This window comes from Abramis brama (assembly GCF_963993115.1).
Source record: "Abramis brama genome assembly, chromosome: 14".
Classification (NCBI taxonomy): domain Eukaryota; kingdom Metazoa; phylum Chordata; class Actinopteri; order Cypriniformes; family Leuciscidae; genus Abramis; species Abramis brama.
Window position 1 is genome coordinate 7,458,675 of NC_139976.1, and position 21,949 is coordinate 7,480,623.

The window sequence follows — 21,949 nt, forward strand, 5'->3', positions numbered from 1 at the left end:
TTACATACATTCCAAAATAAAAGTTTTCACTCAAATGACACTCAATTCAGTTCAAAATGGTTTTTATTATATCCATGTTTCTGTCCTCTAAGTTAGACAGAAATCAAGCACCACCTCACTGTCTGCAACAGTGTTATTCATGCACCCCAATTATTAAAATCAGTTGTTTTAAAAACACTATATGCAATAAACCAGATTGGAAGCCACCATCAATCTCAAACGAGGACACGGTGTACAAGCATCTGTCCAAGTAGCTGATTTTATCAAACAATATACTGAGAATGGCACACAAGAATGGAGCAAAGAAATACAAATAATCACACAGCATCTGTTACCATACAGGTTATTTACAGCTGGTCAAAAGGTTAATTCAAAGCATATGCATTGCAGCATGGGAGAAAGTTGGCTCAGTGTGCTTTCTACACTTGGTACGAAAAGAAGGTCTGAGATTTGAAGTTCCAGGTAAAATTACCTCTCATTTGTGCTTGCTGGAAATGAAGTGAAAATCTCTCTGGATGTTAGAAACATAATTTGTGGTACAAAGTGACTGTGTTTGGTCACTATAAACCCAAAGTGATCATGTTGTGCTTTAAGATGCCTCTATGAATAAAACAAACAGAAAAGCTTTTATTCCCCCTCTTTGTCCCATCCCTGCTAATACAAAGTGGGAACTCACTGAATAAAGCAATGAAAGGGAATGAAAACAAAGGCTTTAGAGGCACAAAACATGCTTCCATTCTTGGCACATAAGACATTTAGAAAACAAAATATTCACTTCAAAATAAGATAAAAGGCATTAGTATCTGTACAGTTAGCCATCATAAAAAGTGATGACATGTTCATGAAGTTCACACTGCACAGTAGCTAAAAAACGTAAGACAACTTTTCACGAGCAACAATTGCTTAGAAAAGTACCTAGCAAAGGGTTACTATGTTGACACTAGCAATGCTGTACACCATGTAGGACTATATGTCCAATGGACAGAATATTGATACTTCAACCAGTGTCCACACTTATATGTACAAACTTTAATATGAAAAATGGGTAACCTTTAGAAGGTTATGTACTCTGGTCCAAAAAAAAAAAAAAAAAAAAAGAAGAAGAAGAAAGGGTCCTACTTAATATTAGGTGTCTTTAACTTCTATGTACTACTGTATGTATTATATATATATATATATTTTTATAATACTTTTTTTAGCAGACTTGTTAGTTAACTAAAATTACAAGTAAAATAATAATAGTATATAAATACCGGTATACTATTATATAAATTAATAATATGTAAATAATGGTAACAGTTTATTTTACAGTGTCCCTGTTACATGTAGTTACAAACAGTAATTTAAGCATAGTTATAAGCAACTAACCCTAAACCTAATTATATACTAAGTACATGTAGCTAATTAATATTACTCGGTACTAAATTGTATAATTACACCGTAACAAGGACACCTTAAAATAACGTGTAACCTAAATAGTAAATACTACTAAAATAACACTGATTGTTAGGTACCATGTACTTATTGTGCTCATGTTGTATTGCACAACACTTTTGCTGCTTCTGAGGTGGGATACGGATACGTATTGGGACAGGTTTTGTGGTATAGTTAGGTTTAAAGGTAGGTTTAAGGGGTATGCAAAGGGTCAACAGTGTAATAGATGTAATTACAGAAATTAACAACAGATGCAATTTCATGCAGGTATTTAAATAAATACAATGCAAAAATTGACGTACACAATAAGTGCATTGCATCAAATGAATCATTTAAATGTTAGTACATAGTAGTTAAAGACACTTAATATAAAGTGGGTCCAAAATAGTTTTTGTAACCCACACTGAACAGTTTCTGCACTTGAAAGGCAATAGGGAAGACCAACAGTCTATTTGATGAAAAATATGATGTAAACATACAAATAAAAGATTATTAGAGAGAGGATATTTCTGAAACTCACAAATGTGTCAGTAGTGAGGGAAAAGATGCATTGCACCATCAGAATAATCGACAAACACACACATACATGCACGCACCCATATGGACACACACAGAGTGCTTCTAAAATCATGTTCTCCTCTCAAACTGTGGTCCTGTAACACAAATAAAGATGCGCACACATGCTGGCGTGAGTGTTTTCCATGCGTCCATATTTCCGGCGTGTAAAGAGTCACACCAGACAAAACGTGTGCATGGCGGAAGAAAACGGATCAGTGCTACGCTCGGAAATCCTCCCCAAAGTGTCTGATCTGGTCTTCGGTCATGGAGAGGTAGGTGGCTCTCATGGTTGGAGAGTACTGGGGAGAACAGCAACAAAGGAGTCACAAACTCACACTATCTAGATGACAATTAAAGCAAACGACGACTATTTTTCAAGAGTGAAATGAAAATGAACTACACTTTTTGTGTTTGTTGTGGACTACAAATGTTTACTATGGTAGCTTGTTTCCACCAAAGAATAAAAAAATTAACAAAAAGGTAATTACGCCTTCTCACAATTCTAGCTTTTCTTCTCGCAATTCTGAGATATAAACTTGCAAATAAAAGTTATAAAGTTAGAATTGCAGGATAAAAACTCATAATTGCAATAAAGATGTCAGATTTTTTGTCTCTTCAAATTGTGAGTCCACAATTCGACTTTATATCTCACAATTCTGACTTTTTACTAAGAATCGAGAGAGAAACTTGCAAGTTATAAAGTCAGAATTGAGAACTCGCAGCTACAAGAAAAACGTCAGTTTTTGTTCTGAGAATTGCGAGTGGCAATTCAGATTTTATTGCGAGTTTAAATCCAGCAATTTTGACTTTTTCCTCTCACAATTGCAAGTTTATGGCCCCGTTTACATCTGGTATTAACGTTTGGTCGATCGGATCACAAGAGGACGACGCTAAATACAGGTGTGATGGGGTCCAAAACTTTTTGAGCTTGTCCACTTTCGACCACTTCCAGAGGTAGCCGAAAACGAAAACCGATTGCTTTCATAGTGTAAAACGTTCATGTGGTCGAATGCGCTCGAACAGCCACAAAAGCCTACTAACATACTGACTTATGTCACAATACTGAGAAAGAGAATTACGAGACATAAACTCACAATTGCAAGAAACAAGTCTGAATTGTGAGCTAAAAAGTCACAATTACCTTTTTTAATTTTATATTCCCTGGACGAAACAAGCTTCCATAAGATTACTGATGATGCCAAGGCAGGTTTTTTAGCTAGTTAATATCCAAAAGACTGTAATTCTGTCATAGTTTTCTAATCATCATGTTGCTCTAAACCTGTATAAAGTTTTCAGGCGACAAAAGGGTCCTAAAGGCATGCTAGTGACCAGACAACACTACAATTAGACATAGAATTACAGAAAAAATGTACATTCTGACCTCCTAACAATAGGGGGCGTGCTCTATATAACTCATCTGTGTCTAACATACAACATGTGTGGGTGTGTCTATGAGGAATTGAGGATCCATGCCAGGAGTGAAAAAGGGAAAACTCACCCAAACAAAATTTATTATAAAAACAAGGGATGAAATAACAGAAAAATTGTGGGGAGGATCTGAGAACAGAGGGACTGGGACAATAATACTGCAATCATACAGCAACTTACGCGGTTTATATATGGCTGAGAGTAAAGCTCCAAAAAGAATTGTTTTTTTGTTGTTGTTGTTTTTTTGTTTTTTTTTGTTAAAATAAGAAAAATAAGAACAGAAACATACAAACAGAGAAACATACAAACAAACAAAGAAAAAACGTAAAATAAGCTATTAGCAGAAGACAGTACAAAACCACTAAAGAGCAAATAGAATATTAAGAATAGAAATAATCATGGTAAGAGTTTAAAGTCAACATGAAATCAAACTTCAGCCCAATCTTAATATGTGTGTGGTCTAATTGTTATGATGAGCACAGATGAATTGTGAACAATAACATCAGGATTAAGTACTAAGCAAGTACACTTCTGTTCAACCAATTTTTTGTGTTTTTAAGTTGATGCACCTCTTGATGGAAATAAATGTTGTGATGTTATTTCCATCAAGTCGTGCATACATTTATGGTAAAGATCTTGTATTGACAATGAGTCCAGCACTCTGTAAAGTCTCCTCCAGCACATCACAAAGACTTTCAATGAATTTAAGCTCTGGACTCAGCGGTGCATCAATTCATGTGTGAAAATGATTATTCATGCTCCCTCATAACCATTCTTTCACAATTTGAGGCTGATGTATCTTGACATTGTCATCCTGGAATATGACCATGGTGTGTCTTCCTACATGGCTGTTTAAGAAATGAAAAGCTACACACTCCATCAATTAGGGTTAAAATAACTGTTGCCAAACATATAACATGCTAGAAACATAATAATCACTGCAATAATGATCCAATCATTGACATTTCTGCCTATTTAAATCCAAAAATGTATTTTATTTTTTTGGCCGGGCAGAGTGTCAGTTTATTTCAAAATGAAATTTATTCCAGTGATGGCAAAGCTGCATTTTCAGCATCATTACTCCAGTCTTCAGTGTCACAAAAAGAACAGCATTTATTTGAAATATATATATTTATTGTAACATTATAATATCTTTACTGTTGCTTTTGATTAACTTAATGTGTACCTACTATATAAAAGTATTATTTTAGAAAATCTGACCCCCCCACAACTTTTGAACAGTAGTGTACAGATGATCAATTTGGATTTCATGTAGACTTTAAAATACTGTGTCCTTGTTTAAAAAAAAAAAAAAAAAAAAAAAAGGTTAAATCTTTAGTGTAAATTATTGATATTGTGTAAACATGAGTGTATGTGTGGTCATGAGAAGGACTGGACCTCTGGAGCCCAACGCACCGAAGGAGGAGGAGATCCCCTCCCGATCAGAGGCACGTTCTCATAGCGTGGGTTTCCACCAAACAGGGCAGACTGGTTCCTGACAAAACAAGACAGTGATGAATGAAAAGAGAAAGTGATGGGGAGAGTTCAAGTCGGACTGAGGAGGAAGAAAGGAAGTAAGTATTTTACAAGTAATACAGTGAACTTCATCTAATATTCCTTTAAGAAAGGAAAAGCAATCAAACATCTCCCCTTTACTACATGCAAAAGTTATTGAATGAAGCCGTCACACAATATTCAGACGCATCCATCTGAAAACAGGAAATCAGAGAATATGAAAAAGAATCAATCATGTTTAAAGGGCGACTCTTACATATATTCTGACAGGGGTGCGTTGGACACGGCCTGTGTTGGAGGGTGCAGGCTGGTCTGGCTGCCCATGCTGCTACTGTAGCTGCAGAAGCTGTGCATGTTGCCCTGGTGTGAATGGTGGGACGTTATTCGTCGACTCTGAGGGTTAAATGGGTCCCCGTCATCGATGTCATCGTAATCTCTATCTCTGTGGAGAGAGAAAGAGAAGCATTGCATGCTATACACTAACATTCAAACATTTTATTTTAATATTTGATGCATTTAATCCTGCTTCTGGAGATATTTCTTCATGCAAAGGCTCTAACAGACATGCCTGTAACTTTCAACTGACTCCCAAAGAACTTAATTAGGATGTTTTATTAGAGTTAAAAGGAAAGTTCACCCAAGAATTAAAATTACTACTGCAAAATGCCCGTGCAAAATCAGTTTTTAAGTGTGTTTTTAGTAATTGTTGGTTTGGTGTGTTTGAGTGCACATTGTTACAATTACACAGCAAAAGTTCGGTGACATTTTTATTTGTGCATGGTAGAAAACAACGTGAACTCCGAGAAAACGCTATGCTTGAGCAAACATTTTGTGAATAGGCTACTACAAATGATGCCTGTGAAAGAGAATGTGAACGCATTGAAAAGGATGTTTAGTTGGTGAATAGCATTTACACAGTAGCGATAACGTTAAGCGCACCAGAATGAAATATAATATTCAGAAGTAAACAGCATAGCTGACTTATAGATTCAGTTAACATCCACAAATAAGCGCGTTGATTCAGGGAGCAGTGCAAAGTGCCCGTGCAAAATCAGTTTTTGTGAGCTGATCGCCGTCAAAAAAGTTCAGGAGATATTTCTTAGCGATGGCTGATTTCAACAGTTTCAATTTGATAAAAAATAACTTTTATATTGATTCAATGGATTAATTGCATTTTGGAGGAAAAAAAAGTGTCATGAATTTATTGCATTTTTGGGAAAAAATAATCCGTTTTTATAATAAATCTTTGAAAATCAAAATCTGGATTTGAATTTATGTTATTATAACCTAAAGATGCTATGTGAAAGTTTGAAACAGAAAATAGTGGTTTTCATCTTGCCACTTTCTTGGTAAAGAAAACACATTTTTACTCAAATTAATCAAAATGGATTTATCATGGATTTATCCCGTTTTGGAACCAAACTATAATATTCAGAAGTAAACAGTGTAGCTGACTGAGTATTTATGTCAGAATGTTTATTTTTAAACCACAACCTTCTTAGGGCTTCTTTGACCGATACAACCCTCTAATGTCAGAATGTTTATTTTTAAACCACAACCTTCTAAAAATGATATATTTAACGATATCTTTTGCATTTATCATCCAAACAGCGTCAAACTTGGCACTGCACTTACTCGTGCCCGTAGCGAGACACCTGTCGAGTTTGAAATCCATCGGACTAACGGTTCGAGAGATATGCGAATAACAGACATACACACACACAGACAGACGTTTCTGTAATTTATAGATAGATGTCATCATTTACTCACCCTAATGTTGTTCCAAACTTGAATGAATTTCTTTCTTCTGGTGAACACAAAAGAAGATATTCTGAAAAATATGGGCAACCAAACAGGCCCAAGGCCCCACTGAATTCAATAGTATGAAAAAAAAAAAAAATACTATGGAAGTCAATGGGGCCCATCAAATGTTTGGCTACTGACATTCTTCAACATATCTTCTTTTGTGTTTAAAGTAGCAGAAGTAAGAAACTCATACAGGTTTGGAACAACTTGAGAGTGAGTAAATGACAAACTGTTCATTTTTGGGTGAACAATCCCTTTAAGTGCACCGTAGTCAATGTGTGTGAATGCATCATAATGCATTCTGTGTGTGTGCTGTACCTGTTGGCGATCTGCCGCCACGCTCTCGGTATGGCGCACAGCATGACGGAGAAGGCACAGGCCGCCAGCAGAGAGAACAGACAGAGATACAGTAACCCCTCCACACCATCATAACACACACCTATCAGCGCGTCCAGGTAGTCCTGCAAACACACACATGGCACAAGAGATTAGATCCATTTGACTAATTGTGTAAATCTCATTAATCGCGCAGCATCATATTAGACAGAAGCAGGTGGGATGTGTACGAGTGCTCGCTACCTTATTGAGTCCTCGGCAGTCTAGAAGAGCAGTGAGCTGATGTAAACTGGCCTCTGAATTATTCAATAGATGCTGAATGCTCAATAAATCCCTCTGAAAAGAACCACACACAATAGCTATGAAAAAAAACTCACTAGAATTTACCAAAAAATAAAATACTTTTATATAGCTTCTTTCATTCACCAAGAAATTAAATAGCATAATATATATATAACTATTAATATTAAAATGAAGAATTTTAGTTAGTTTATAAAGTTAGTTGTAGACTATGTAATGTATACAATGCAAGCTATGTTGGGTAAAATTGCCAAATGCATAAATGTAAATTTAATAGCACCGTCTGTATGTCCTCAGGCACACTCACCTCAGCTGTGGGGAACAGAGGCACTGCAAACTGCAGGAGACCCTGGATCTGGATCTGCATGGTGGTCAGTGATCTCTGGAAGACAGTCAGCGACTGCAAAACAAACTAATTCAGGATCAGTTTGTTTTGTTTAAGGGCTAAGTTAACAAACTAAACATCAACAGTTCACACATCACAGGTTCGGTTCGGTTCGGTTCGGATGTGCAGTTCCACTCCCTACCAGCAGAGTGAGAAACTACACCATCCACAGATAAACAGAGCTGGTCTCACTACTGTCAGCTTTCAAATCTATATAAATGATTATATATTATGATTCTATTATGATTATATGTATATAATATGTATATTTTATATACATTTAGTGATGAAATATGAGCCAGGCTTTTGTTCACAGGATTCACCAGCAGGTGACATCAGATGAACATCTAAAACCTGATTAAATAAATCTACTTTATTTGTACTAATTTTACCCTCTCGTCTTGATGAGAAAGTGATTAAATTCACTGTGAAAACGTATCTCCATTCCAGACAACACATGAAAAGAGAAGACAAGAGAGGCAAGGAACAGATAATGAAAGAGAACTAAAAAAAGAAGTGACAGAACGAGAGACTGTGTGAGTCTGAATAAAGACCAATTAGATATTAAACAAAGATGAGACCAAGAACAGAACACAAAGAGATTGATTAAATAAGGTTAAAAATACCAGATATTCATCTAATTACAGGAACATTGTCACACGTTAAGTGCTGATGATGCTTTCCTTTTCTCCGTGACAACTCTATTGATCTGAGAGAGATATCTACAGTTACTCTGTTAAAGCAAGTCAAGCTGAACTGCAGCGAGCTCAGATGTAGGACACTGGCCTTTTACTGCCTGACCTAAAAACCCTGAGAGATGCTGAGAGACAGAAGTGAGGGAGAAAGACAGAGTCGGGGAAAGGGTGAAGTACGAGAAGAGGGAGATCGATAAGTCAGTTGCAGTTTGGAATCGAGAACTGATTCCTATTGGATGTTTCAAACCCTAAATACTGTAGAGAGCATTTTAGGCGCCACAGGCACACTTTCAATGGGCAAACAAGGGCGAATTTTAAGGAAGCATGAAAATGATCCTTTGCAGAGAGGACAATTCCATAACGCATTGTGATGGGCAGAGTAAAAGAAACCATCTAAGATGGTGGATAAAGCGAGATAAATGTTTATTATAAATTTAATTATAATTCAATCAATATAGAAAGTAATTAATAAAAATAGTTTAAATCTAATTTAAAAATTATTATTTTACCAAACACTTGTGTGTGCTATGTATTTTTATGCCTTTTCCAAAATTGGTCACTCATGAGGTTTCATTTAAGTTCCTACTGCCATGAAAAATATGATTCATAACGTTGCAGTCTGAAATGAACGTGATGAGAAAGAATACAAAAGATAATGCATGCAAGTCTTTCTACTGCATTGCATACAGTGTAAACAAGTGACTCTTATGAACCGCTTCTTTTTAATGAATCAGCCATTAAGAGACAATTAAGTTTTTAAGTGGTGTAATGACTCACTCACTCACTCACTAATATATGGTTCTTTGATTTAAAAAATCTTGATTTCTCTAAAGTAGTAAAAGATTTGCAAGGAAATCAGTATTGTTCAGTCAAATGAGAATCAAAATAGCATCAATAGATTCTTTTTGATTCTCATCGCTACAGGGGATCATTTTTGGTGAGCAATTAAACATAAAAAGTGCAATTGACCATAGTACCTGCTGAAACGGGTTGGGGAGAGTCTGGCTGCAGTACAGGTAATAATGCACAATATCTAGAAAAGAAGAGGAGAAAAGAAGAAAGAGTGCATTACGAACAGCATGACATACAGAATTTTCTTCTGGTTATCATTAAGATTAAATGCAACTTCTGATGCATGACTTCCACTATAATAGACAGATGTCTGGAAGCCATTTTTAACCATTCAGGCTGTGGCGTGATATTCATTTTGAGTTGATCTACTCCTTTAAGTCTTGCGAGCTATGAAAAAGCAGCCTCTGAGGAATGAATTTTTCCTCTGGGATGCTCCGTCCTCGAGCACCTGAGGGAGCTTCTGTCTGTCTGGTAGTGCAGAAACATATTATGGCTGAGAACAGGATTTAAAGTTACATAATCACAGGAATGGCCATTTTACAGATGTATTCAGTCACAGTGATTATGGAGCAGGATTAAAGGTCGCTCAGATTAACCATTTAAACTATTCAAGCACTTGATAGTGTAAAAATGCCATTTCATGCAAATGTGTTCACTGAAGAACCATAATCCCCATTCATAAAAAGAGATTAAATGAACAGGCCATGACTGTGTGTGTGTGTTTGCGTGTGGTGCGTGCATGTGTTCATGTCTGTATTTTTCAAACAAAAATACATTTAGAATAAGAGACACACTCACCTGAGCTGATTACGTCTTTTGTTTGGTTCATTAGAAATTTGTCTGGTGCAACACAGAAATCACTTGTGCCCTAGACCGCAAAACACACATATAAAAGAAAAAAAAAGTTGCAATTATTATTATTTTTTTAATTCCTTTGATTACTACTGTCTTCAGACTCACATGATCCTTCACAAATCAATCTAAAATTAGTGTCACAACTGAACACAATTGTGCTGCTTGACATTTTTGTAGAAAGTTCAAAAGAACTGCATTTATTTGGAATTTACAATATAAAAGTCTTTACTGTCACTTTTGATCAATTTAATGCATCAATGCTGACTAAAAGAATTAATTTCTGTAAAAAAATGTCAACCTTTCAACTTTAGTGTATATCTATTCAATAAATATATAGTTAAAAATGCTTGTATAGTTAATGCAGGATGTTTGGTGCAATGGGTGAAGGGACATAAATCGACACAGACAGGAAGTAGACACAGGTGCAAACACACACTCATGTACTGTAGACTTGCAGAATAAACTCAGAGGTCCAAACAGCTATCTGTCAGACAGGAGTGAATGTATGACAAAAGTCATATCACAGACTGCACACACATACTGTGTAGGCAACAGGAAGTGGAGTTGCAGTGCAGATACAATGGTAAAATGTCTGTCTAAGGAAAAAACAATCATGCAGAAACCTCACGCACACTCTCTATCTGCACATCCTCAGGCGGTGAAAGAAGATATATTTCTGTCAACAATTAATTTGCATTCAGCGATGATATAATTGTTCCATTCTACCAGGAGAGATTTCTCTGACAAGGCAACAAAAAGACTCAGATTAAGAAACAATGACAGTACAGAATTAAAATGTATATATGTGTGTATATATATGTGTGTATATATATGTGTGTATATATATGTGTGTATATATATATATAAATTCCTCAGGTGCAAAGAAACCTAGGCCTTTATCACATGGTGACTCATTAGGAGCCTTTATTTTTCTTCAGTAATGCACATCTATCAACTTTAAAACATTCCCCTCATCCTGTCTCAGAGCAAGGAAGTTTAAAGTCAAGTCCACATCTTGTTGAACTCCTAAGGCTCAATACCTTGTGTTATGCATTAATTCATTAGCCGTGAAGACAGGATCAAAGCCCTATGTGTCTGTGTCTAACGCCTGCAGGAACGATGAGTTCATTACAGCGAACTGAGCGTGTCCACTGATGCTGAAGAGGTGGTACATCAACATCTCTCTCTTAATGAGCTGATAGGGGAAATATTTGCAACCTGGGTGTATGAACTAAATTAGTCACTCAGAGAAACATAAATCAGTATATCTGTAACCAGAACATGCGGTGTGCCAATGAGTGTGTATTTCAGTGTTTACACATGAAATTATCAATAAAATAATATTTCTGTAACATATTGCATTTAAAAAAAATAATAATAATAATCCGATAAATCAAATTTTAGTTTAAAGCAGAATTTGCTTGTAATATTAGTTTATTTTTTAACATAACCAGTAAAAATAGCACAACGGAAAGTTCTGAGTCCCATTCTCGCTCTCATATCATATTCAATTCAGGCTGCAAACTTACATATACATATATATTCTAACTTGGGTTGTGAGTTTGTAGGCTACATATTGCTCTGGACTGTGTACACTAGATTCAGAGGTGGGAGAACAGCGGTGCAGGAAACACTTGTGTATTTGGAAATAGATTGGCAAGTATAACACATTAACAGTATTTTCTCACACAGAAAAATCTCCCTTTAAACACACACACACACACGGCTAAAAGTTCTGCAAACAGACTTTTCCATACTGATACTATTGATTTTTCCATATGGTTTGCTTTCTTGATGGATATAACTGGTTTGTGGGTAGCCGTTTAAATGCACTCATAACCTGCCAGTTAGAGTTAGAGTAGTGAGTGATTGAGAAAAGAAAAAGAAAAATAGAAAACAGAGGGGATAATGATAGAAGATAAAACTTTGTTTTTATTGAGCTACGAGATTTTCCCTGTAGTGTGCTGGGAACTTTTGGCAGAGTTCTTCTGAGCCTAAAATATGGTAAAAGAAGATATGATCAGCTCATCCACAAAGCCAGATTGTATGCAATCAATTTGATTTGCAATGTACTTAACTCTTCTAGGCTGTCAATAAAATGTTGTTTTGGAAGTAATGTCTGAATCAAAACAGTCACCGGGTCTTTTTAACTGAAGGTGGGCCTACATTCCTCCATTTCTAATTAATATGCATGCCGTCATATTAAGCGCTGCAAAAAAGAGATTTGGACAATGCTTTTGAGGAGCTCACAAGTTTGACAAATTGTATAAATAATTGTATTTCTTTTCATACCCAAAAGGACAAAACAGCAGATTCCTCTCCCACTATTAGTGTACAACACAAAGAAAAGGTTATAAGGTTTGGTTTTACTAAACTGGAAAATATCAGAGACCATGTGGGAATCGTAAAATAAGAGAAATCCAACAGTGGTTTTACATTCCTTGCACTTTCTTTTATTTCCCACTCCTTCATTGATGTGGTTTAACAAAATCTGCCACATTTTACTCTTTTCCCAATAAACACATAAACCACAGTGATTTTGATAGCACACACACCCACATCAAATGCAATAAAATGGAAGTTTATCACCTCCTTCAGGCAAGCAGACAGCAGTTGACTAGTATTTGTCATGCTTAAACGAGCTTTTGATAGCGATGGACTCACAGTGACCCAACTCAAGTGCATATCAAAACCAAATAACATCACAAACACACTATGATATGACATGTAGTGTTCAGGATGGAAATGCTGATAATGTGTTTGTCTTGAATTCTCCATATGTGACCCTGGACCACAAAACTTATGGGTACATTTTTTAAAAATTGAGATTTATAGACCACATGAAAGCTGAATAAAATAAGCTTTTCATTGATGTATGTTTTTTTTTAGGATAGGACAATATTTGGTTGAGAGACAACTATTTGAAAATCTGGAATCTGAAGGTGCAAAACAATCTAAACATTGAGAAAATACATTTTTGATATATTTAAGGTAGGAAATTTACAAAATATCTTCATGGATCATGATCTTTACATGATCTTTTAATTTTTGGCATAAAAGAAAAATCGATAATTTTGACCTATACAATGTATTGTTGTCTATTGCCACAAATATACCCATGTGACTTATGACTGGTTTTGTGATCCAGGGTCACATATCTCAGATAATGACCTGAACCAAATCACTGATTGTACAATAGGCTTGTTGGCTGATACTCACCACTGCAGTGGCCACATCAGCTCCGAGAGACGCCCAACTCAGTATCAGAGTCAGAACCCCGAACACCATCATCCTGCACACACACCATAAATAATACAGTACGATAAACAAATTTGGTACTGTGCTGGGTCGCCAACTTGACGCCCAATATAAAATCTAGCCGAGAAACCAGTTCAGAATTAAAGTGTGACGATATGGGTGTTAAAGCACTTAATTGTCATAAAACAAATGGAAAATAATGCACAAAAAAAAATGTTAAAGGCACACTATGTAATTTTCGCGCATTTTCAAAGCAATTACAAAGGCGTAGCTTGATGATGCTGTTGAGGAGCATGAAATGATGGGAGTAGTCGTCTTTACCTCCAATGGAAATCAATCCGTGGGACTCACAAATCATGTTCATGGATTAGGTAATGATTTTTTTTTTTTTATAAAAATAATTTTTGATCATTTTACTTGTGTTTGTGTCCATTTGGGTGGACGGCACCAATCTTGGCCGACTGAGCTTATTCCACAGATTTTGTCCCTCACTCTAAACAATGGTTTTGTACAATACACACCATAACTGAGCTCAATTTAAAATATTTCTCATAACATAATCCTTATGTTTCTATAAGACTTCTGAACACTTCCAATGCTTTACTTGATATTAAGCATGACAGCAGGCATTCTTCTGTTCAGAAATGCACTGCGCGTCTAAATGAAATGTTTTCCACTTTTGGAAATACTAGTATGCAGTAAAATCCAGCTGATAAATTAATCAATTACTTATGCCTAACTTATTAATTTCCTTTAAAATTTGTAATTTAAATGAGAACTGTGGTGAAACTCAAAATACTGTCCTTTTCAGGTGAACAGCATTACTTCAGACAATCCTTTGAGAATGAGAACATTTTATTCACAGTTCTTTTCTCTTTGATCTTTCTTTTAATTAACTTGTTTTAAGGGGGTCATATCATACATTTTTTAGTGTTTTTCTTCCCTAAGATAAAGATTTTCATGCCAAAACAGTCATTTTTCATCCCCGATCTGAACCTTAAAATTAAATAAATGGTCATTAAGCGGATGTTTTCTGAATGTTAAAAGATATCGTGATACTACAATGAACTTCAAAAGATCAAGGAAATATGACCCCTTTGGCCACAAAATATCACTCAAACAAAGAAGTCTTTAATTCCAATATTTGATACAATGTTTGTACTTACGTAGTGAGCAGCCAGCGGGATTGTTTGGCCAGACCCAGACAAGCAGCAAGACAGATGACCAGATCCAATATTAGTATCAGGAGGTATGTCAACCACCTTCAGAAGAAAGAAGATCCAACAGAAAGAGATTTTTTTATAAGCAATGAATGAATAAACATTACATGCCATGAACTGAGATGCTTGAAAGAATTCACAGAACATATTGGCAAGTTTACGAATCAAGATGAGTATGACCCGGGTAGTAAGTGGCGCTTAAATTATAAGTGTGAAATGTTCCTTTACCCGGGGTTAAAAGCAGCGTTTAGAACAACAACAACCTTTCAAGCGCAGTGTGAAAAGCCTTTTAAACAGAAATGTGTTTAAATTAAAGTTTTTTGCATTGTCATGCAAAATGCACAATAGAATTATTATTATTTTTTAAAGTTTCATTTTCAAAATGACAAATGAAATCTCTATTTTCTCAGTTGTTTCACATAGACAAAATAGAGACATATGATTAAGTCTCCTGCTTCTCAGATTTTCTGAAGATTTTTCAACAGGATCTCAAACTGTTCTCAAATCGATCCCAAAGTCTACAATAAAATACAATAAAATTCTTAATATGAACTCAAACATTTTTCATCAGATTCAAGACCAAGTCATCTGAGCTATCCACATTCATATTATTCTCATCTTTTATGTCAACAATTGTTTCATTTGTGTCATTATTACTTCTCCAAAGGAATTTTAGGTTGCATTTTAATACTATTGAAACATGACAGACTCTCCTGAGCTACGAAAGCAATCTCCAAGTGATAAAATCTTCTTGTTGGTGTGTGTGTGTGTGTGTGTGTGTGTGTGTGTGTGTGTGTGTGTGTGTGTGTGTGCTGGCGAGGCCACTCCAGAGAGCTCTTCATCTCTGAAAATAATTCATAATAGATGAACAACTTCTATAGGTATTAATATTTCATACGCTGAAACATTGTCAGAGCAGAATAGATGACCGTGTCTCTTCCTATAAACTCTTAGACACGCATGCACACACATTCACATTATCATTATCGCATGTCAGCTATATTAATATGCCTCCTATAAAATATGAACTTTTCTGGCAACCTACACTAAAGAATTTTGACATCATCACTTTTCAACCTGCCATCTGCAATGTGGAATGATGACAGGAATATGAATCCAGTACTGGCGGATGTTTTGATGAATGGCCAGCAGTGAAGCGGCAGCAGTAAATAACTAACTGATCAATAGTGTCTAACGCAAGGAAATGACTTTAAATGCAACTATAAAACAGACTGTACACACATGTAGTCATGCATTAGCAGTTGATGGACTACTATGGCGCTTCACTCAACCACACTTAGCAGAATATCAAGGACGAAATACTTCATAATGATTTTTTCCTGCTACAAAACAAGAGTGTGTAAAATAGACGTGCATTCTGCAGAAAATGAAACACAGGAGAGGTACATTATGGTCAAATTCAAGGTGACAGCTCTCATCATTACCTGTAATACTCCACGTATGCAGTCTGATCGGCTATGGCGGTCAGGTCTACTTTTGCCTTTTCCCAGTCAGGAAGCCCCAGTAGTTGCTTAATGATGTTATCTGACATCTGTTGCATGAACTGTAGCGTCTGCACAAAGTCTCCCCGTGCGGCAAAGATCTCGCCCAGTCGAGACAAGTGTTCATTTAGGCCGCTCTGCATGCCTCCCATAGTACCCGTCACCTACGAGAGTGAATATCACTGTGAGTGCAATCAGAAATACTTTAATGGTTTTATAATGACATATTCAACCATTCAAAAAAGGTGTTTTTTTTTTTAAAAGAAATGAAACCTTTATTCAGCAAGGATGCATTAACTTGCATTAATCGCTATTTATCCAAAAATAATTTAAAAGGGTAACATGGTTTACACAAAAATAATAAACAGCAAAAGTGTTTTCAACTCTGATAAGAAAGGTTTCTTGAGCAAATCAACATGGATCATGCAGTAATGATGCTGAAAATTCAGCTTCAGAATAAATTATATTTAAAAACAAATGATTTTTTAATTGTAATGATATTTAACAATATTGCAGTTTTTACTGTATTTTGATTAAATAAATGCAGCCTTGTTGAGCATAAGAGACTAACATCTTACCGACCCCAAACTTTTGAACAGTAGTGTACTTCATTACTTGCAATTATAAGATATAGACTTGACTTGGAAACATGTAAAACTGCAGACTAAACAGACACGCCACAGTCTCTTATGTGATTCATAAAAATCAATCAAAAATATTGACAAGAAAAAAAACATTTTGCAGAATCTTCTCATGTTGTTTACATTTCATTACTGAAAACCTTTAGATCACATTTAAATAATCAATTTAAAATGTAAGCAATTAAATTGAAAAGCTTTTAAAGCTGCTAATTTAACTTAACTTGTTTATCTAGATGACATGCACATTAAATGCAGAACAAATAAGAACACAAAAATACATGATGTCCTTCTTTACATTAACTCTTATCGAATATCCCTGCTTTCCTATTTTTGCAATGGAAAAAGCCAAAGTAGGCAATTGAGAAAGTACTGAATGAGGAAAGGGCCTGCTCTAAAAATAACTGTTTTCTGTTCAAACAGAAACAAAGAAACGTAGCCTGCATGTAACCAAATTTGTGTACCCACCCAACAGCTACATTAAATAGAGTGGGTTATGATAGAAAAAGAAAACAGATGGGTGCATGTACATACAGCATTTTTAAAGTTCAATAAAAGCTAAAAACAGCACAGGATCAGGGGATTCCCAGACAAATGCTCTACATCCTGAAATCAAATACTCATGGCCCAGACTCAATTCCCAGCAGCCCTTCTTTGGGTTATGACATCATGACTCCAGAGTGTAGTGATCTCATACCCAAAGCTGTGAGAAACTCAATTCCACATTGATTATCTAGTTTGACCGGACTCATGTTTAGAAGATCTTTGATCTCTCAACAGCGCTGCATTCTCCTGAATCCTTTTATCTTCTTGAAATACATAAGTTCTGATGTTTTATTTAAAGGAACACTCCACTTTTTATGGAAATAGGCTCATTTTCCAACTCCCTTAGAGTCAAACAGTTGAGTTTTACCATTTTCAAATCCATTCTACCGATCTCCGGGTCTGGCGGTAGCACTTTTAGCATAGCTTAGCATAGATCATTCAATCTGATTAGACCGTTAGCATAGCCTGGTAATACCAAACTCTGCTACTTCGCTTTGCTTCGTAGACAGAGTCTGGCATGGCATAATTGAAAAGCGTTTTCTTTCTCGCGGGGGGGGCACTTGTCTGAAGTTTAAAATCATTGGTTACCCGTAAGCCAATCACATAACGTTTGGTTATGGCGTGTGTTATGCGTATGCTCAGCCGCATCTAACTTCCACTGTAAACACATGTATGATGCGAAAACAAAACCATCGAGCGAAATACCGGAGTGAACATGGCTGTGAACGACTTTTGCAGATTATGTGAAGTAAATCTACGCATCCACGGTACAATCAGCGTCTACGTCACGGCTCTCAGCCCGCCCTCTGTTCGTTGATTGGCCGGCTGTTTTCAGGCCGAAGGAAAACGGGGAAAACGGTCACTATCTCAGACTGAGTACAGAAGCGAACTGAAATTGAGCGGAAGTACGAAGTCTGATGTAGTCAGGCTACCGTTAGCATCTCTCTCAAAATAATTAGCAAAGAGTTTCGATATTTTTCCTATTTAAAACTTGACTTTTCTGTAGTTACATTGTGTACAATGAAATTACGTAGCGCCTGAAAATAGTCCCCAGCTAGGTAACTATTTTCAGGCTGCGTAATATCATTGCGCCTGCTGCACCCACGGCAGCAAAGTTCCTTGATTATTACGCAGGAATGAGAGTATAGTTCCTAGCCATATCGGCCTAGAAAATCGCAACTTTTCATTTTCCGTCGGTCTTGGTACACAACGTAACTACAGAAGAGTCAAGTTTTAAATAGGAAAAATATCGAAACTCTTTGGTAATTTTTTTGAGAGAGATGCCAACGGTCTAATCAGATTGATGATCTATGCTAAGCTATGCTAAAAATGCTACCATCAGACCCGGAGATCGGCTGAATGGATTCGAAAACGGTAAAACTCAACTGTTTAACTCTAGGGGAGTTGGAAAATGAGCCCATTTCCAAAAAAAGTGAAGTGTTCCTTTAAGGACTGAGAGTGATTGTGAGTTTCAGATGAATCTGCACTAAATATTTTGTACTTTTCCTGGACATAGCTAAGTTTATTGTGTGGCCACGACTGCAAAGACCTACTTAATATCAAAGCTGAACGTAATCCAATAATCCAGCTAATGAAGAAACGCTAGACATCTGTGTTTCTTAAGCCACAGCTGTAATGCATTTGAGGAAGTGGTTAAGATACGAAACCGAGATTTTTCTCCCAGCGCTGCAGCTCTAATTGATTGTCTCTGGTTTCTGCAGGCGCTGGGCTTCTGCAATTAAATTTGAATGGGAAAGTTGAAGCGTGAAATGGAACACAAGCACTAAGTGGTGCTGCCTGCTCTATATCCAGATATGATTTTCTATTTCTCTATTAAATTGGTTGGGGGAGGGGGGTGATGACCTAACTGCTTACAGGTCTTCTTCTAATAATGGCTGTTGAAATGTCTGGGGATTTGCTGGTGGAACTAGTTCATAGGTTCTCAAGATAGTTACTGAACATATAAAGACCAACAATGGAACAAAGACTGCAAAGTTTTACGATACAAATCAGATGTGGCTCTTACGAGCAGCAAGGGGTTGAAACTTGAGCTTTTTAGGGTTCAAAACCTGTCTGACAACGAAGGAGAAAAAAAAAACAATGTCAGGAACTCAATCACAAAAATCAAATTCACTTTGTCTTCAAATTCACCTTCAGCAAACGTTTGATTAACTGCCTCATGGGTGATGGATAAACAGCTCTCAGCTCCACAAAAGTCTTTATTACTTTCTATCAATTTTCTCTCGCAGTTAACTGATGTGTGTGTGTGAAGAATAGCAAGATAATTGTGGTTATTTTCTGTGGGTGAGACTTTCAGTGAGTGTTTGGGATGTTTGAAATGGTGAGCACGCCACAACTTTTCCACCAACAACTAGTAAAAACTCTTCAGAAAAACACCTTCCTATGTTTTTCTGCAATTCAAAGTCCTACAATTCTATAAACTGTTTAGTAAGTTCTGACTCAGGATTTTTGTCTGCCTTGAATAGTCAGTAGGGGACAGTGAAGGGCAGAGGGCCGACAGAGGGTTAATATACACGTAGAGCACTAAAGTGGCTCATACTCCTGTACCTGGAGCCCAGCCGACAGAGACCAGTCCACCTCCATTCCACAGATTGAAAAAAAAGAAGTTAGTTTATAAATCATAACCCTGTCAAACAGACTCTGCCTCCAAACTATTTTCCTCAAGGTTTTCTTGAGCAAGTCATTCTGAAGCCTTTACCTAGACTAAAATGTCCACAAATGTGACACTTTAATCTTTGCCGTCAAACATTTCACTGACTACTTCTCACTCAAAAATCAAACTCTGGATAAAGTTACACATGAGGAAAACATATTTATGGTTAAGGAGCTGGCATGAGTCCAAAAAATATCCGCTTTCTATTCAAAGCAATAAAAAAAAGTGACCTTCACAAGCTGAGAGGACAGTATAAATGACCCAGCGCTCTGCATCATGTCACACCCTGCAGAGAAAAAAAGGTATTTATGGAACAACAGAGGTCTGGGTTGACATTCTGTTTTATTATAGCCACCCTCTTAAAAAAAAAAATTGCGAAAATATTATTTTATTTTCCTGTATTGACTACAAAATTATTGAACATTTCTAGAATTATTACAAAAATACTGTTCATTAACACGTTGACCTTTTAGGTGGCATGTTGTCACAATGACTATGTTGTTTATTGGCACTGATTTTAGAAGAATTATTTTGTACAAAATTTGAAAATATTATCTAAACCAATAATATTTAGAATTTACAGAGCCTGTAAATGGTAATGCTTTTAATGCCTTTTTTAATACAAAATTTTGTGTTTGATCGCAAAACCTTTGCATTCCCTTGCAAAAACTTTTTCTCCCGAGTGTGCGTTTGAGAAAAAAAGTTGTGTTGCATTGACATAATTGTTCCTCCAATCTCATATTTTTTTCCATCACCATGCCTCTTTAGGGGCTCCGTATGAATTAATAATAATAAAATTTATTATTATTTTTTTAAACAATTATAATCCAAATAATACAAATTATTAAATAAATAAAAAGGTATCTTTAACATATCCGTTTTAAAATGTTCATAGTATATATTAATTAGAATGTAGTAGAGTAAAACAATAAATTATTAAATAAGAATATATTTTAATTGTAATTATATTTGTAAAAACAATGAGACTGTTTGCCCCTAAATGTATCTAATTCATTAGGGTTCTCCTCTTCTGTAACTCAAACCAAATAATTTATGTCCTTGATAATCCTTAGGTGCCTCTGTGCACACGAAACAGATCCTCACAGGAAACCACAGAGTTCATTTGCAAGCACAGAGGGGGTGTTGAGAGGAGGTGAGCAGGAGACCTTATGGCCCAGAACCAATAAACCCTAAAACCAAGCAGTCACCACTCAACACTCCTGAAAAATAGTCTGTTACTCCTCTTAACTCATTTGAAAGGGCTGCACAGTGATCCCAAACAAAACGAGTGTGGGTGTGTGTGTGCATGTGAGGCCGAGCATCTGCGTGCAATGGATGCCAAATTAAATCATTGTTTTGAGGCAGGCAGAACCATTGAAGAGCCTCAATCAGGAAGTTGAAGGTTTCACAAGTGACTTCATCAAAGCCTTTGTCGCAGGGTTCATGGCCAATTATGTGCAATGCATGCAGGGTTTTCAGACAGTGGACACTTTGTGCCACTGGTCTCGAAGGAGCAATCCAAGAATGGAGGGTCTCTTTTGCTTGATGGCAGGCTTAGATAAATGTACTGATGATTCTTGAAGCTATCAAAGCTGACATTAATCTGAGGTCATGACCTGGATATCTAAAACATCTCTAGCCCTTCTGAGCACCATTACATCATTTATTCACAGCTCAGCACTGGTATCTCCTTGAGGCTGAATGCTAATGAAAGTTAAGGCTGACTCTTCCCCCGAAAGTGCAGTTCCTGGGTCAGTTTTGCCTTTTGGCTTGTGATGACTCAGACCGTGTGTTGAGAGGATCAAGTTGACCTCAGACAAGTGTGTGCCTCATAATTCAGAGTGAGACAGAAACAGATGCATTAATCTCCATTAGTGCAGATGGGGAGCTAATCCTCAACTCCTCAATGGTGTAAGCGGGCAGATGCTCGGAGCGCCTTCAGTCTCT

General features: G+C 36.4%; 1 protein-coding gene across 6 annotated transcripts in view; it reads right to left on the bottom strand.

Annotated features, from left to right (window-relative positions):
• Positions 1-45: 45 nt before the first annotated feature.
• The window catches only part of ttyh2 (tweety family member 2), a 63,579-nt gene continuing 41,675 nt past the window's right edge, over positions 46-21,949 (bottom strand). Inside the window, exons 4-15 of one of the 6 annotated variants that reach the window (XM_084134654.1) lie at positions 16,088-16,308; positions 14,589-14,684; positions 13,384-13,456; positions 10,108-10,177; positions 9,435-9,490; positions 7,685-7,777; positions 7,321-7,413; positions 7,060-7,202; positions 5,192-5,377; positions 4,837-4,915; positions 3,601-3,615; positions 46-2,291 (exon numbers count right to left, since the gene is read on the bottom strand). In XM_084134654.1, the coding sequence (XP_083990780.1) occupies positions 2,211-2,291; positions 3,601-3,615; positions 4,837-4,915; positions 5,192-5,377; positions 7,060-7,202; positions 7,321-7,413; positions 7,685-7,777; positions 9,435-9,490; positions 10,108-10,177; positions 13,384-13,456; positions 14,589-14,684; positions 16,088-16,308 (1,206 nt within the window). In that variant the 3' untranslated portion in view covers positions 46-2,210. Of the gene's footprint in view, positions 2,292-3,600; positions 3,628-4,836; positions 4,916-5,191; positions 5,378-7,059; positions 7,203-7,320; positions 7,414-7,684; positions 7,790-9,434; positions 9,491-10,107; positions 10,178-13,383; positions 13,457-14,588; positions 14,685-16,087; positions 16,309-21,949 lie in introns of all 6 variants that reach the window. The other 5 variants (XM_084134652.1, XM_084134653.1, XM_084134651.1 and 2 more) reach the window with 5 other exon arrangements.